General features: G+C 38.7%; 1 protein-coding gene across 1 annotated transcript in view; it reads right to left on the bottom strand.

Moving 5' to 3' along the window:
• The window catches only part of LOC139745220 (ATP-binding cassette sub-family D member 3-like), a 35434-nt gene that overhangs the window by 3099 nt on the left and 13995 nt on the right, over positions 1 to 18340 (bottom strand). Inside the window, exons 10-20 of the mRNA XM_071655627.1 lie at positions 17659 to 17768; positions 16779 to 16938; positions 15989 to 16058; positions 15263 to 15360; positions 11558 to 11649; positions 7312 to 7400; positions 5268 to 5343; positions 3939 to 4080; positions 3066 to 3131; positions 2524 to 2637; positions 1843 to 1938 (exon numbers count right to left, since the gene is read on the bottom strand). Of these exons, the coding sequence (XP_071511728.1) occupies positions 1843 to 1938; positions 2524 to 2637; positions 3066 to 3131; positions 3939 to 4080; positions 5268 to 5343; positions 7312 to 7400; positions 11558 to 11649; positions 15263 to 15360; positions 15989 to 16058; positions 16779 to 16938; positions 17659 to 17768 (1113 nt within the window). The remainder of the gene's footprint in view (positions 1 to 1842; positions 1939 to 2523; positions 2638 to 3065; positions 3132 to 3938; positions 4081 to 5267; positions 5344 to 7311; positions 7401 to 11557; positions 11650 to 15262; positions 15361 to 15988; positions 16059 to 16778; positions 16939 to 17658; positions 17769 to 18340) is intronic.

Genomic DNA, 18340 nt, shown 5'->3' with positions numbered 1-18340 from the left:
TGTCAAAAAATATGTCTTGCACATCTACAACCCAAGGCACACATCTGTGCCAAGTTTTATGGGAATCGGTTGAAAACTGAGGAAGTAGTTCGCGACGCAAGATTTGCAACGGACCGACCGCCCGACCGACCGCCCGACCGACCGCCCGACCGACCGCCCGACCGCCCGACCGCCCGACCGTCCGCTGATTCCTATATACCCCCTTCAAACTTCGTTTGGCGGGGGTATAACAATTTAAAACTGTTAGCCAAACCTCCAGTCCCTGTCCCCACTAACTACAGCAACAACAACAAGAGACCCGCGGGTCTAGCGCTCACCTGAGTATCGCAAGTTTACCTTTCACGCAGTCACTATATCTAAATTATTCACAGCTCTACTAAAATTTGACCAGGCATTCTCAAGTAGAAGATGAAAATGTACAATAAGGGCCCAAATTTTAAAGATTCCTTAATTTGGGGGGATTGGGGCCCCCTGGGGCCCCCTGGGTGGGGCATGGTGCCCTTTTTGATAAATTGAGATCCTGACCCCCTAGGGATGCTACCTGCCAAGTTTGACGAAAATCCATCAAGAGGTTTACAGGAAGAAGATGAAAATGAACAATTCAGGCCCCTATTTGGACCTTTCCAATCCCCCCCCCCCCCCCCCAAGAGGGGCACCCCTGGATCTGCTATGAAAAAACTTGAAACTACAGTCATTAATGTACTCACTCATAGTATTATCTTAGCTCTATAACTTCTGATTCTAGAGAAGATTTTAAAAGATTCCTTCATTTTGGGGGGTTTGGGTCCCCTGGGGGCCCCCTGGGTGGGGCATGGTGCCCATTTTAACAAATTGAGTTCCTAACCCCCTAAGGATGCTACCTGCCAAGTTTGGTGAAAATGGGTCATGGGGTTCTCAAGAAGAAGATGAAAATGTACAATTTAGGCCCCATTAGGACCCCTCACCAACCCCCTCCCCTGGGTCCCAAGGGGGGCACCCCTGATTCTGCCATGAACAAACTTGAAACTACAGCCATCAATGTACCAACTCATTAACTTAGCTCTATCACTTCTGGTTCTAGAGAAGAAGATATTTACAGATTCCTTAATTTTGGGGGGTTTGGGCCCCCCTGGGGGCCCCCTGGGTGGGGCATGGTGCCCATTTTAACAAATTGAGTTCCTAACCCCCTAGGGATGCTACCTGCCAAGTTTGATGAAAATCAGTCTTGGGGTTTTCAAGAAGAAGATGAAAATGTAAAAAGTTTACGCACGACGGACGACGCACGACGGACGACGGACGACGCACGCCGGACGCCGGATGAAGGGCGATCGCAATAGCTCACTTGAGCCTTTGGCTCAGGTGAGCTAAAAAGTCATGTAAGACCACAGTCCTACTGTTTTTGCATGAAAACAGGGGTTTATTTTTGTGTCAGTTTCAAAATGGTGTATCCACTGTGAAAAAGAACATTTGAACTCTCTATTAACTTTCTTAAACTTGCTTTAGAGAGTGCTTGTCTTTTGATATGCACATTTCATATTCAGTATGAAATGTTTGGTGTGTGGAATAAGGTTGACATTACTGACCCACTGTGATTTGTAAACCCTCATCATCACCATCATCATCATCAATATTACCATCACCATCACCATCACCATCACCATCACCATCACCATCACCATCACCATCACCATCACCATCACCATCACCATCACCATCACCATCACCATCACCATCACCATCACCATCACCATCACCATCACCATCACCATCATCATCACCATCATCATCATCACCACCATCATCTTCACCACCATCGAAGTCATCGCCATCAGTATCGTCTCCAACTCCTCCTGGCATACTCACAGCCACTCTCTGCTTCTCCCCTCCACTGAGGACGTCCATCCAGTCCTGGACAGCATCCCATGATCCTTCCCTCTCCAGGATGTTGGCCAGCTGGACCTGTGTGTGACAGGTGGGACAGCATCTCAAGGTCTGACCACTACAACCACAACATCTCATCTATAACTTTGACCACTTTGAATCTTAAAGGTAGGAATCAAGTTACTTCTGAAATTGTTTACCAAATATAATATTTCACTCTTGCCAACTTAGTTTTCAACTACAGTCGAAACGTCTTAATTTCATCAGAATTGAAAATGAAGGTTCTTATCAGTTTTGTAAATCTGCTTAACTTTTAAGTAATCGATATACAGATAAATATGCCAATCATCAGTGAATTATAATACAAACAAATTCACGAAAAACTTCCACGCCCTTTCACAAAATCAGAAGTACTTTCCAAAGGTCATCAAACCTGAAAGAGTTACCTCTAACTTGCAGGCAATAGTGTGTGACTATATCAGCATCAATAGACTGGATTCTCACAGATATCAGAACGTCAGTGACACCAGCCTTTGCTTTCAGAATAAAACAAACAGCGACAAAATGTCTTCCTCGGAAATCCCTCCCTCAGAAGGGGAGAAGGAGAGGAGATGAGGAGGAAAGTTGGAAGAGGAGGAAGAGGAATCACGTGGGGATACCTACCTTGGCGATCATATCCTCCAGGTCGGCGTCACTGATGCCTTTCTGTAGCATGTCGCCCTTGGTGTCAGGGTAGATGATCTGGTCCCGCAGCGTGCCTATGGTCATGTATGGCCTCTACCACATGGCAACAGAGCAAAACACTGAATTATTTCCCGTTATTCTTGATAGAGATTCACATACATACAAAAGGGACATGGCTACACAGGAAAATCACACGGAGTAGGAAGGAATTTGTTGTTGAGGTGCTTCAATTAAAGCATGAGGGCAATTATAGTTCAGTCAAAATTTGTGAAATAGTGACTCCTTTGTGACTCATGGATTTCATTTGTCATGACAAGTGTCACCTTTTCTACTGTTAATAATAGAGTGAAGTAACTACATGCAAGTAACTATGCAGAAAGTTAGCAGTCTGAGGTGCACATAGGTTTTGGAAACATTGGGTTGGGGTGAATGTGAATATTCATATCACATCTCCACGATTGCTATGGAAACCCATCACCTATCTGTCTGATCACATCTCACAGGCGAGATGCCCAACTCACCTGAGGTACATAGAAGAGCTTCCTGCCATCGGGTTTGGTCATCTTACCTCCAAATAGAGGCCACAGCTGTCATACAAATAAAAAATGGATAATTTGGGGAAAAAATATGAGCACATATATTTTATTTCTTATGAGGTTGTACAAACATTAACCTTCTAAGTATTTATCTATTTGGAATAAAAAACAAAAATAATTTTTAAAAAATCCACAAGAAACAACAGTCTACATTTTGGTCAAGATCAGAAGAGTGATATTGAGCACACTAAACATAAATTTCTCTTTCTTTACCAAACCCTACAAAAAGTGCTATCACAAGAGATATCAAACAATGTACTGTATATGCCATATATTTTGCGAGTCTAAATTTTCGCGAATTGGGAATTCCCGACGATTTCGCGAGTGGTTAAATTCGCGATCGTGGAGTCCTGCACTAAACGGAGAAGTGTACACGCATATGTCACATTCACATCGGGATCAGAGTCAATATTTTCACGTGTCTTTAATTTCGCGAATAGCACGTGACTCGCGAAATTCGCGAAAATAAAAACCTCGCGAAATATTCAGCGTATACAGTACTTTCTTGCAATGAAGACAATCAGTCACTCTAAATTTTATGTTTCCTTTTTCTCACAAGTATCCCTCTCACCACAAGGGACAAAGTGGAATGCTTGCCCAAGTTTCCTTGTCTGGATGATAATGTACATAACATATAACATCATATATCATTCTTCATTCTCAAGTATACCTGCATATGAATATTTAGACACATAAAAGCAGATGTGAGATATATATGTAAATGTATGTATATCACATGGACATAAACATATCTATATGTACATGTACAGTGTAAATCTATCTTGTCACGATATATACCTCTCCCAGTATCCTAAAGAGGGAGCTCTTGCCACATCCGTTGGGTCCGCACACCAGGACGTTGACTCCTGAGGGCACCTCAAAGGTCATCTCTTTCACCAGGACGTCAGCGTTTGGGGTGACCAGTGGTACCTGCTCAAACCTTGGTCACCATAAGACAAGACAAAGTTTCCTTTAAAATCATGGCATTATGATATCACCTCATCTATTTACGTGCCAATTTATCTCTTTTGGCACACACACAAACACATACACACTTGAACATATATACCACTAGAAACACAGATGCACGACCATAAATACATACACATTAAAGGGCCTGACAGTAACTTCTTTAATAAAATCTTTCATTCTGCAATTTTGGTGACCCAAAACATAAGAAAAATGACAAGTCACCCAGAATCTTAGTTGCCTGATCGGGCCACCAAAAGATGGAAATTTGGCAGTCTAACATCAATTCTTACTGGCCCCGGGCCGTTGCTCATGTCGAGGCCTCCATAATATATACACAAGTGTACACATTCACACACAATAGCATATACACACATTTCTACAACTAATAATTTACTGTTGAGATTATTGAAATACGCAAAAAAAAAAAAGACAGAAAAAGAAAAACAGAAAGGGCTTTGGGACCAACAAATCCATCAAGTTTTTCTGCTCCCAAAATGGCTGTGTTTTTTTTCCCCTTTTTTCCCCTCCCTCAAACAAAACTGATCAATCAATGCTACCATCTGATAACACTCAAAAGTAACAGCCATTTTGTCCCAGCTGCAGAGTAGAAAAACATTCCTGCTACATTCCATCTGCACAGTTGATGTCCATCTGTTTCTTTGAAGAGCTTTTCTCATTTCTTTCTGTGTCAACTCTAGCCACTCATCAAACACAATTTTTGTTTTCTAAATGATCATAAATTCCTCATTTACATGTAGAATGTATAACAGATCTCATTTAAATAACCTATTACTTATTTGACTGTAAAAGGCTTGGTATGGCATTATCTGCAACTACTAAGCAATCGTAAAAAATCTACAATCTTTGCCAATGTCAGTCACCTTTAAATGTTTCAATCTTTTACTATTATCACTTTTGTGATATTTGCCTAAAAAATAAAATAAAAAAATATATATAGAATTTGGTTGTAACATGGAATACAGTAGTCAATGATTGAAAAAGCAAGGCATAAGTGAGATGGAAGACACGAAATTAACCTGTTGAGGACAGTTTGATTTTGCTACAACACACATTTCCCATGGACGCTTGCCCGAGTATACTCTGGACTCGTCTTCAATGGGTTAAGCATCAAAGATTTCTGCCATCCACCCTTACTTGATGATGTTGTCAGCATGTACCAGCTGGCCTCCTCCAGGGATGAGGGGTTCACGCCCATTCTCACCATTGGCATCTAGGAATAATAATAATAACGATAATAATAATAATAATAATGATAATGATAATAATAATGAATAATAATAAATAATAATAACAACAAAAATAGCAGTAATGATAACAATAATGATAACTAGAAATGTCGCTACAGCGACTGGTTATACCCCCGTCAAACAACATTTCATAAGCTTTGGTCAAAACAACATTTGATAAGCTTTGGTCAAAAAACTGAGGAAGTAGTTAAATCCGCAAGATCTTTCCTTGATCTTCTGCCATTAATATGCCGTTACCATGGCAACGTACTTTCGGGTACTGTCGAAAAATGCGTCTTGCACATCTACAACCAAAGGCACACGTCTGTACCAAGTTTCATGGAAATTGGGCAAAAACTGAGGAAGTAGTTTGCAACACAAAATTTTCCATCATTTTGGCTCATAATATGTGAGCTGTTACCATGGCAACATACTTTTTGTCACTGTCAAGAAATGTGTCATGCTGACCTATATCCTAAGACAAACATTCAATATGAATTCCATGAGAATTGGAAGAACACTGATGAAGCAGTTTTGCCATGAAGCATTTTGCCCTATATTTTACCAATAACATGCCGTTACCATGGCAACGCACTTTTTGCCACTGCAGAAATATGTGTCTTGCACATTAACATATTCAGATGAACATCTGTACCTAATTTCATAAAAAATTGATCAAAAACTGTGGGAGGAGTTCGCGACGCAAGATTTGTACCCATTTTTGCCCATAATATGCCGTTACCATGGCAACGTACTTTTGGGTACTGTCAAAAAATACGTCTTGCACATCTACAACCCAAGGCACACATCTGTGCCAAGTTTTATGGGAATCGGTTGAAAACTGAGGAAGTAGTTCGCGACGCAAGATTTGTACCCATTTTTGCCCATAATATGCCGTTACCATGGCAACGTACTTTTGGGTACTGTCAAAAAATACGTCTTGCACATCTACAACCCAAGGCACACATCTGTGCCAAGTTTTATGGGAATCGGTTGAAAACTGAGAAAGTAGTTCGCGACGCAAGATTTGCAACGGACCGACCGCCCGACCGACCGACCGACCGACCGCCCGACCGCCCGACCGCCCGACCGCCCGACCGACCGCCCGACCGTCCGCTGATTCCTATATACCCCCTTCAAACTTCGTTTGGCGGGGGTATAATAATAACAATAAATAATAATACTGAGAACTAGAAGAAGAATAATCATAATCATAATAATCAGTTTTTATATAGTACATATCAGACTTGAATGAATTTTAATACACTGATACACATGATATACCACTGAAAATTACAATACAAATTATGTATAAGCCTACAATAATTATACAATAATACAATTATACAATGTAACCCAAAAAAAAGGTTATAGAAATTTTATTCCATGAATACAACTTAGAGATAAATATGCTCTTGTCCATAATATTTGAGAAGGAATTCAAAATTTTCTCAAATTCATGGATATATTTCTGACCGATGATGTGGTTTGCTAAAACATGAGGAGTGTGTGCAGCGCATGTTTGTCACAGACTACTGCTGTTCTGCCTTCAAAGTGTTTGAGCGTACAGTTTGATTTGATACATACTACTGTAAAAGTGGAAATTTTCGCGGTGCTGAAATTGTCGCGCATTTCGCGCAACCCAAAACTAGCGCAAAAATAAAAGCACGCGAATATTTTTGTTTGCTATAGTATGTTCCAGCAGTTGATGACTTGATTCCGCGGAATTAAAAACACGCGAAACTCTTCTTACCCCGCCGAGCGCGAAAGATTATTCGCGCGAAAATATCCACTTTTACAGTAATATCAAATAGCTATCTGCAGAAAACAAATCAAAATCATGTGATCCCCTGCTAACAAACACACACTTGCACACAAACATGCAAACACAGTAAACTTTTATAGTGACCTTAGAATGACCAAACGGCCTTCTACTCTGGACCCACACTGACCTTTGTCTTCACGCAGCATGGTCCTCTCGTAGTGACCGTTGTTGAGGTCCTTCAGGACGGTCATCAGCTCTGTCACTCTCAGGGTGAAGCTGTTTGGTGATTTGGGGATAAATTTCAAGGTCAGATGATAGAGACTAGTGTGAATGTTAGCATACATTTGTCATATACCCTGTCTCAAAATGTGCTTGAATGAAATTGAATAATAATACTTTTCAAAATTTTTTAAGTATATCATTTTAGCTTTTGATTATTAATACAGTTGAATGATCGATAATAAACTATTTTTTTTTTCAAACATATCAAACTACATACAGCTATCCATTATACAATAGAGCTTCTCATAAAGCTAATTAGAAGGAATTGCATTGACTAAAACAATGGTTACATCTTTGAATAATATCCATGCATTTAGCACAGGGGAAAATTAGCCATGCATTCAGCACATGGGAGAATTCGCCTTGTGCAGCTGGAATGCTAACAAACTCCAAAATTTCAAAATAGAGATTAAAATCGCCCTTCTCAATCAAGCAAAGCCAGCGTACTATGAGTAAATATTCCCAGAGTAGGATGCTCCTACATGTCTCCTACATGTATTGTCATATCTTGATGGACATGCTACTCCTAACTGAAATTTAAAGTTCAATCATGCACACTCTAATATCATGCAGGGCCTAAAGCTTCAAAGATTAAAGTGTATCTTTTGCCAAAAAAATATTTTTTGATATGTGTAAGAACTACATTTCAGTAACCTATTACACCAAGAATCAGAAAAAAAAAATGTTCAATATTAGCAAAGAAAAATACATTTAAAGTTATAAACATACCACTAAAGCCAATGGGTCTGAAAAGAAGACTATAACTTTGCTATTGTTCCCAGGCTGCCTAATCTCTTGCTGGTTCCTGAGAACAAAAGAAAGTTGATAGTCTTTCCTTTCAGACTCACTGATTTAGTTCTTATTTTCTATATCAAAATATACTTTTTCTCCATTTATATGTAACATTTTTTTTCTGATTGTTGGTGCAACAGATTACTAAAATACATCTCTTTCACATATCAAAAAATATTTTTTGACCAAAGATACACTTTAAAATCTCCTGCATTGATGGACTCACTCATTATTATAGTAACAGATGAATGATACTATGGAACAGTGAGAGAATTAAATAATGAGTGATTAGATTTTGTCACAGAGATTCGATGGAGAAATAAACTTTGATGATAAGTTTTGGTCAAGTGTTGAATTTGGGTTATCAAATTGGACAAGCACTATCGTTTAGATTTGGGGTATGGGTGAAGTGTTAGGGTTGGGGATATGAATATTTCAGGCATAGAACACAAACTGTAGTGGGAGTCGATCAAATGGGACCATTAGAATCACCTAGCACTGAAACTATCTCTCAACAACAGGAGACTACGTGGAAAAAAACTTAACTTTTCCCACTTCTTTAAATTCTTAACGGAAGTCTGCCATTATATTGTTTCAAAGTGGCGTCCTAAGTTGATTTTGACTACGATACAGCTGAATGAATGGATGGATGGATGGATGGATAGACAGATGGTTGATTGGATGGATAGACAGGAAGACAATGATGGGTGGCTAATTTCCCAGATGAAGGGAAGGGGGGGGGGGGTGGGGGGATCAATGTCCATAACACAATAACTCAAACTATTGTATGAATGTTATCAGACACAAAGCAAGGGAAGGGGAGAGGTCTGGATACAGTTAGTATGGTACTTATTAAGTGCGGACAAGATGATTTCACAGCAAAAGCACACTAGGATTAGTAATATAACACAGGTTACTTTCTTTTTTCTTTTTTTTAAATCAGAGCAAAATTTTGGCAAAGCAGCTCATATTACCATTACCAAACTTCCCTCATCTTTCAGGGTCTTTAAGCTAACAGCACATATACACAACAGCTCTACGAGAAAATACATGTTGGACAAATATTGTGCAACCATTTGCTTAGAAATCAATATCCTGATATAGTAAGTTATGTCTTTGTGAAAATACATATTTTGCTAGCTTTTGGGTATTAAGGTCATTGACATTTTTTTTTCTTCAAGGATACATTTCCTCGTAACTGGTCAATCTAATTACACTGTATATCTGACTCTATATGTAAATCTACCCACTGCACACTCGGATACTCCAAACACTTTTAGTTTGTATCTCCTTAATTTCTGTAGGGAATACCATAGGTAGATATTGTAAGTTTTGTGAAGTTTTAGTCAAGTTTGAATGATTGAGAATTCTGGATAAGAGATGGCCCAACAATTAAGGTCAGACTGTATAGATAAGAGGAGGAAACAGCAGATACACTTCAAACTCAAGACATGCTTGCACAGTTCTGTGTGATTTGTCAGTGAATAAAATCTCCCCTGATAAAATGTCCCAGTGAAAACACAGGATAGCAGGCACAGGGAAGAAGAGCTCCCCCAGGGTCCTGGGGCCAGACTTACCCAGACAGCCTGGTCATTTCTCTACCAGAGAGGACCAGTCGTCCCACGGCCTGGGCCATGCGTAGCAGCATGCGTCCCGCCTGATAGTACTCCTAGGCAGGGGACATAAGGAATAGTTTTCGGGGGGACATAATGAAGGAAACGTGAAACTATTTGGGTAGGATCCTTGATTTTCATCAGCCAGACCCATTCTCAGATTCGAGGTCTTGTACATTTTACTACTCCTTTTTTCAAGAAAATGGACTAGAGGAAAATACAAACTTGTGCTTGGTCTCCTGGACATACTGATGTGGGCAGAAAAAGGAGTTAGAAAGAGAGTTGATGTATGATATTGTACTCTGCACTGAACACAGACAATAATTAAGCCTGCATAGAGTAAGTTTTTGGAATAATCTGTATTCCAATGAGACAAAACACATGAAAGCACAGACACACGGACATGAAGGCACACGGACAGACACCACTGGTGTACATACAAAGAAAGAGAGCAGTTCTTTGTCATGCAGAAAAGGACAGTGAATGATGTCTTATATCATCAGTTTAAAAGCAGAAGGGCCTGGCTCCACAGTCTTGGAGAAAAAAAAACAAGCATTAAAGGCCTTCCGATTCTCAGGTGATAACACCAGTGTGGTGCAGAATTCAGATGGATGCAGTTATATGGGACTCGGTATGACCAACACTTTAATCAATGACTCGCCATTCCATTTCTACAGCTCTTTCCTCATCCACTTTTGTTTGGTGGTTTTTCTGCATACTCACTGATGTCAGCAAAATGGTTAATGGAAAGGTATTACTGTTAGTACATGAAAGGGAAGTAGGGTGGGGCTAATAGTGTGGTGAAATGAGCAAAACACCATGCAATTTGTTAGCATTTTGAACATGACATATGCAAAAGAAGAGTTAAGAGAAAGTGCCATAATAAAAACCCTTAACAAATAAAGAAAGAAGAAAGAACAGAGACTATAGCTCAGCAATGTGAGCATGATGTGAGGTTTCATTGACAGTTTTTATTCTCTGATAATCATGTCTTCACATGCAGTGTGTGATCACATGAAAGGTGAAGAACGAATGTTTGTATTGGTCCAGACTGCAAATGTCAGTTGGGTTCTCTAAGAGACATTTGGTTGCACTTTTGGGGAAAATATTACATTAAAAAATAAATAAACCACGTGCCACGGAGAGTGTCTATAACTATTAAAATCTACCTTTGTTTTCTCAAGATTATAAATTTATTTTCAAAACAGTTGGAGAATCTTGAAGACTGGATTCTGAACAGGTATTTCACTGAAGGTAGGACAAATTTGAAACTGGCATCTAAGCTAACAGGGGTCTTTTAACTCAAAGAATACAGGAAAGATTTGGAGAAGCAGTCTCTGGATTGATTGTTAAAGACTAGTAAAAAGCAGCACTCCATTAATCACATACAAAGTGAAGAGCCAAATAGATCTCAGAACTGAGACAGTACAGTAAGAGTAATTCCCTTCCAATGGCTTCTACAACGAAAGCTGCTGAAAGGCCTTATTGCCTTATTCCCTCGTGCACAGTAAACTATGGAAAGGTATTAGTGCCAAGTGATGACTGTTGAAAATATGGATTATGTGCTTTTGGTGTGTAGCTTAATGAAGCTTAATGATGGATGCATTGCCTATTGCCTGCCTTATGACATGTGAATATAAGCAGGTACAATCACGTTCTTATGTTGTTTTAATGTAGCGATGAAGGCATACTTTCCGATGATTCGAGCTCTCGCGCCACTTTGGCGCTGCTCGATCGCTGACTCACCCCGCCAAACGGGTCATCTCGCGGCCAGACAGGACCACACGGCCGATGGCCTCGGCCAAGCGCACCAGCATGCGCCCAGCTCTATAGTAATTCTTGACACACAACCATGCAAGAGAGAGAGATAGCATGTCTAGTTCGTCATGTACTTGTGGTGGTGGATATCAAAGGGATAGTACAGTTTTGGTTGAGATCTAATTTCAGGTTTCTAGCATTTTTTGGTGAGATAATGAGAAACCTTCTATGAAATATGAAAGAGCATGTAATTCTATGAGGAATTCAACGTTTATTTGATGAAAATTGGTTTTGAAATGGCTGAGATATCCAAAAAAGAGCAATTCTAATAAAATGTGGGACCCACACTTTATTACGATCGCTTTGTTTTACTTTGATTTTGGATGTTTCAGTCATTCCAAACCCAATTTTCATCAAATAAACTTTGAATTCCTTTTAAAATGGTATGCTCTGTACTATATAATAAGTGTTTTCTTAGTATCTCGCAAAAAGTTAAAAGCCCAATTCTCATCTCCACCAATACTGTACAATCCCTTTAATGTGATGTGATTTTTAGTGTTGCTGCTTACCATATACACCCATATCTTCATAATTCCTTTATCCTGTCAATGCACATAATCATAGATTAGCAAACTCTACATGATATTGAAAACATCAACAAAAACCCAACTGCCCTGTGGTGAAAATGGTTTACAGCCAACCATATCAAATGAAAGAATAAGAAAAAGAAAAGCAGTCAATGATAAAGTGCACTCCCATTATAACAAGTACATTTACAACAAAACTTCTTTAAAATGAAGAACAAATTTAGGTCCTGAATTTACTATCTACATCTCATTACATTCTTTATTTGTTCTGCTATAACAAAGATTCCATATAATAAAAGAAAACTACCAGTCCTGAGGGCTGCAGTATGATGGGAGTTACCCGTATTTATGTATCTATTTTTGTAGTCTCCCATTTACAGATATAGCACTGTCTCAAGCACACTTTTAGAGCAAGCATGTTTCCTGTTTCAGCTATGACATGGATACACATTTGTCGACAATGTCAATGTGATTTATGTAATGCTCAGCATTATACATGTATATATGTGAATATAAACTGCTGCAAATTTGAACCTTGCTGTTACAAAAAGCATGATGTCCAAACTGTCCCTCTTTAAAAATAAGAATGATAATTACGGAGGATGTAAAGCTATTGACATTACAGGATCTCAAGATTTTTGACAAATAAAAAGCATGGACATCCTTTTCTTGGGAGATAAAAAAAAAATAAAAGAAATACCAACAGATATAGCATGTTCTTATAGAGCTGCAAAAGTACCAAATTGAAATAAAAACAAGACAAAAGAATCAAATTTGCATAATGTCAGTTTACATTCTGCACAAATGCTCTATCCTCTAATATTGTATAAAGTAAAATGTTCACTCTCAAAACTGAAGATTATCCTTCTGTTAAAGCTAGGCTGTGAAAGAGAGTGATGATATTCAAGTTCCCACCCCTCTCCCCCCCCCCCCCCATTTTACCTCTAGATAGATATCCAGTTTTAATACTGTCTCACTAAGGACAATTAAGTGATGAAGTGCTAAACATGAAATGACATACATTTTCCAGCATCGGAACATGATGAAACCACTTTCTAGTATTACTTTGTCGTTGACAGTTGTAGTGTTTTCATCGAGAATTGTGCACAGACCCATCACCGTGGCTGCACATCATTAGTTATTGGAAAAGTGTGAATCAAGATGAGAATTCTGATCTATGTTGTTCGACTTGAGTTTGAGATTATGTGTACTGCTTGTCACCTCAAGGAAATGAAAACCCGGATTAGATGCACGATACATCGCAAATAAATGAAGGGATTACTGCAGTGCCACCTTTGGTATACAACTGTAGCATAACATCACACCATGCAGTATTACAAACAGAAAAGGAATTAAGTGCAAAACGTAAAGAAAAAAGGTGTTTTTCTCATTTTCAGGTCAGTCTATTAAAATAATAATAATGAAATAAAAGACAGACCCATGTATTCAAGAAAACAATGCAATTCAGTCCACAGTAATGAAAAGAGCAAAATCAAAAGCACATACACTGTATTATGACTGAAGCAGAGCATGACCCAATCATATTGTGCTTGGTGATCAAAGTGAAATTAAAAAAAAAAAAAAAAACACGAAACATGACAGAAAACAGACGTAACAAAGATCGAGCATTGGTGTCATGTAAATGGATGGCGTATCCAGGATGTTTTCGGAAAAATAGTTATGTTGCAACTGGATTGCTTACCCCCAACAAAATAGAATAGAGCATGTAAAACTCATAACTAATATTGATATCTGATTTGAAGCATGAACTTGTGAAGCACCAGGATCAAGGAGATTGAAGACTATTTTGAATCAACATATAGACATCAGATGCTTAGCCCAGAAATCAAATGACCTATGGGCTAACATGAGCATTGGATTATTCTTTATTTATAATTTTTTATATTTCATTTTTGTAGTGCTTGTAAAGGACTGCTTCTGACAAACTTTTCAGGTACACATTTTCGACAGATATACTATTTCAAATATTTGTTAAATGATAAAAATATCTAGAGCAATTTGACTACGGCACACGGTCAGTTGGGATGCCTCCACTTCCCCTGCTATCACTGTATCTGCCATAAGTAAGCTTTGCAGTTACATTTTGATATGTGTATCTCGCTAATCTTGACCACTGACCAATGATTGACATTTACTCCTTGCTGCACATGGGAAATAGTTTCCAACTCATTTCATCCATTACACGAAATGTAAGTATGACCGGACATATGCCTAATTGAATTTTTGGCAAGAAAATAAAATTATTGTAGCCAAATTCAGGCGACCTTTGACCTTGACATTTGACCTCCTACCACTATCATGTGTATGTAAATAATGTTCAATTTATTTGTAACATGTCCCCTAATTCACATCACAACTGGACACTCCTAGCTGAAGGAATGGCTGGAAATGACAGCTTTTTACAAAAGTACAGTGAATTCTTACCTTGACCAATGACCTTTATCCCCTTTCATTTCATTAAACAAAAATTATTGTTTACTTCTTTCTACCCTGAATCATATTACCACTGGACACTTCAAGGTGAAATTATAACTGAAAATGCCAATTTTAGCCTAAGTTCAGTGATCTTTGACCTTTATGGATTTTGTCTAATATCTATCCGGTGTATCTGCACCTCATGTAGCACACCTGGACCAGGTACTAAGAAAATTTCTCGGTAGCTGTTCGTTAATTGCAATATCGCGATGTGAAACAAATTTGACAATCCTAAAATGTAACGGGTGTAGCAACCTTTGGGGCTGAGGTGCCAAAATGAAGTAGACACAGTATCTGTCTCCCTGAAACTTCACCACAGCACTATCACAAAGATTTGATACAACATAATATAATAATTCAAAATTGTCAAAGATTGCTTGAAGCTTTCAAAAAAGAATTGTGAAGAATGGATTCTTTGCTATTCTTTCTGGTATTTCTTCTCTCTCTTTTTTTCTTTTTTATCTTGACAGTGATGATAAACCCCTAAACTTTTGAAGACTTTCTGGCATCATCAAAGACACAAAAGAGACTAAATCAGACTTGACTGAAAATTTTCTGACCTCATTATCAATTTCCAATTATGGCTTCGCTTATAATACAATTGTCTTACCTCCATCATTTCTGAGTGTGAAATGTTCAGGAATGGCTTGTGAGCGAGGTTGAGAAATGGACGGCTGACCACTAGGTATCCAACGACGGTGGCAATATCTGGTAGGAAGAAAAGAGAGAAAGTTTGGAACATCAGTTGATGTCTTCTGTGTATAGCTTTAATCTGGCAATGTCATCTCACGCTTAAATGAAAACATACAGTGTACTCCCATTATAATGAACATGGTTATAACAAAATTCTGGTTATAATGAAGGAAACATTCAGGCCGCAACATTATTTGCCCTACGTTTTTTTTTTTTTTTTTTTTTTTTTTTTGGGGGGGGGGTTTGTTCAGTTATAACAAAATTTCAATATAACAAAAGAAAACTGCCAATTCTGAGGACTTTGTTATAATGGGAGTCTACTGTACTGAACAAATGTCCAATTTGGAAAGGAATGCCATTGCTATATGACCAGTATATTTCTCTTGTTTTTTTTCGCAGTCACCAGCATTAGTACTATTGACACTAACAAGAAAATGGCACCAACATCATCATCTTTTTCATCATAATTACAGTGTATCATCAGCTTCTGTCATCATATTTCTCCTCCTCCTCTTTTCTTCATTTTGTTTTCCCTGACATCTTGATATTTCACACTCACACACACACACACACACACCACACAGTCAATACATGATCTACTTGTACATCATCTTTATCTTACCCTGCACTGATAGCTACTTACATTTTGCGATAATGTTGTCCACAAATCCCATTGAAAACCTAAAGAAGATGAAGTTGTGCAAGTGTGACACCTGAAACAGAGAAAAATGAATAGTGAACAATGGTCAAGTTGGTTATTTTATTTTGTTCATATCTTACACCAGTTTCTATTTCTTCTTAGTATTAGTCACATGGTACATCTTCCCACAACTACCTCAAATTTCTTCTTTGCATGTATATATATCAGAAAGCTATTTCATGTGTATTCATATAAAAAAAAATAAATAAAAATGCAAGCTACTTCAATAAATAGAACGACATTTACGTTTTATTTTACGAGAAGATTGGTCACATCCTTACATCTAATGCACCTGCAGCATGCAAACAGTTATATCTCTCTCATGGAACTACATGGGCTAGACACTGTCCCGTTTCATTCATGTCATACTACTTGCAAGTTGTACAACTTTTTAGTTTGAAATTCGAACAGGTTGTTGTTGTTGTCGTCGTCGTCGTCGTCGTCGTCGTCGTCGCCGCTGTCGTCGTCGTCGTCACTGCTGCTGCTGTTGCTGTTGTTGCTGTTACTTTGGGGTTTCTATTTCAGTGTGAATATTAAGGTCATGGACATTGTAGTTTATGATATTTTGGTGACGGTGGTTTTAACCCTTTCTGAACCAGGGTCTTTGGACAGTGTGTAGAACACTATGGGATTTTCTGTGCCATATCGGCACTGATAGCACACAAGGGGTTAAGAATGATGCACATGACTTAAAAGATGAACCGTCTTTTGACTGCAGCAAAAACATCCTCACCAGTTTGGAGAAGGCACCCTGGATGGTCTTCTCCTCCCGCTTGTTGCCCTGGTAGAAGGCGATCTCCTCGCAGTTTGTGATGAGGCGGGAGTTGACGAAGCGGAACTGGCCCTCGTACTGCTGCTCCTGCACCGTCATCCTTCCTACCGGTCTCCTCAGCCTGGGGGGGGGGGGGGGGGGTGATGGGAGGCGGGTAAGGATCGCATCAGTTTTGGGGAAGATGTTAAAATGGTAGATGTTTAATGTCAAACTGGCATTTTCTGAAAGTGATTTCAACAATCCAGAGGTCTCAGGTACGAATCCCAATGGAATCCCATTTTCTTTGCTCATTTTCCACTAATAAATTAGAAACTAAATGGATTCAATATAAATTACAACAGGTAGGATTCCATTACAATAAGACATCGAACAAAAGTCCTGTTTGGAAATCAAACTGGACTTGACTTGACTTGACTTGACCATACTGCATTGATGGAAGACTACATGAGGATGCATGACAGCACTGGACATGATTGAAAAGGACAGGATGTCTTTGCAGTCTTTGCCACTGTTACTGGAATAGAACGAGATGATATTGATAGGGCTGAAGATGGAGGGGGGGGGGGAGACTTCTGAGTATATTGAAGTAACCTATTTAGGTTTTACTACACTGGATCAGAGAGAACTGCACTTTGTATGAAATTAGTTGGCTAACATTGTATTTCATAGTTGTCCTATCTCATAAAGCAACAAAGGCTGTATCCGAAGTAAAATAGCTGATAAAATTTAGCATTCCTCTCATTGTGGGTACAGAACAGTATCAACTGAAATAATTACTTCACTGAATGTGCCACAAAGATCTAGAACAGACAAAGGAAAAGAGTAAAATGAAAATTCCTACCGTGTGAGAACAAGCCCAGAGACGGCCAGGTAGAGGAGCATGAAGCCAGGACCCTGGGCACCAATGGAGTGGGTCAGCTCTCTCACATAGATCAAGATGTCTAGGACAGGCTAGGGAGAGAAAATAAAGCACCACATGTTTCATCTCTGAATACTACACACGGAATGGTCAACAGTCAAGCATTGGCCAAATCACTGTTAACTGCATTGTAATGTGCATAAAGTATATTTGACATATTGTGAAACGATGCTGTAGTCAAAGTTATTGCTGTTGTTAGTCCTGCATCAAAATCAATATAATCTGAAACATGGAACAACAGGCAGCAGCTTTGTTGCCTTATATAATCTTCTTTTTTTAATCATAGTCTGCTCATGTTTGTAGTAACACTCATTCTTAACCACAATTACAAAGAATAACACAGAAGTTGTGTTTGTGTGTTTGTTTGTTTGTTTGTTTGTTTGTTTGTTTGTTTGTTTGTTTGTTTGTTTTTAAGAGTATGGAGCCCCAGTTTTCAATATCTTGGTACAACTGAGAATTGCTGTAATATCTGATAGTATGTTGGAATCAATATTCTTGAATTTCTGTGGCTTTTGATTTGAAAGTCGGCATAAATTGTATGGGTAGTGCTAAGATCTGATAACCAGCTTGGCAGTGGCTTTGGGAGTTAGCCCACAGCCATTAG

Source organism: Diadema antillarum, unplaced genomic scaffold, assembly GCF_040938485.1.
Source record: "Diadema antillarum isolate AM-2024a unplaced genomic scaffold, OU_Dant_1.0 seq00001242_RagTag, whole genome shotgun sequence".
NCBI lineage: Eukaryota > Metazoa > Echinodermata > Echinoidea > Diadematoida > Diadematidae > Diadema > Diadema antillarum.
Note: the sequence above shows the minus strand (reverse complement) of the source record. Positions and strands in the feature narration are given on the sequence as shown.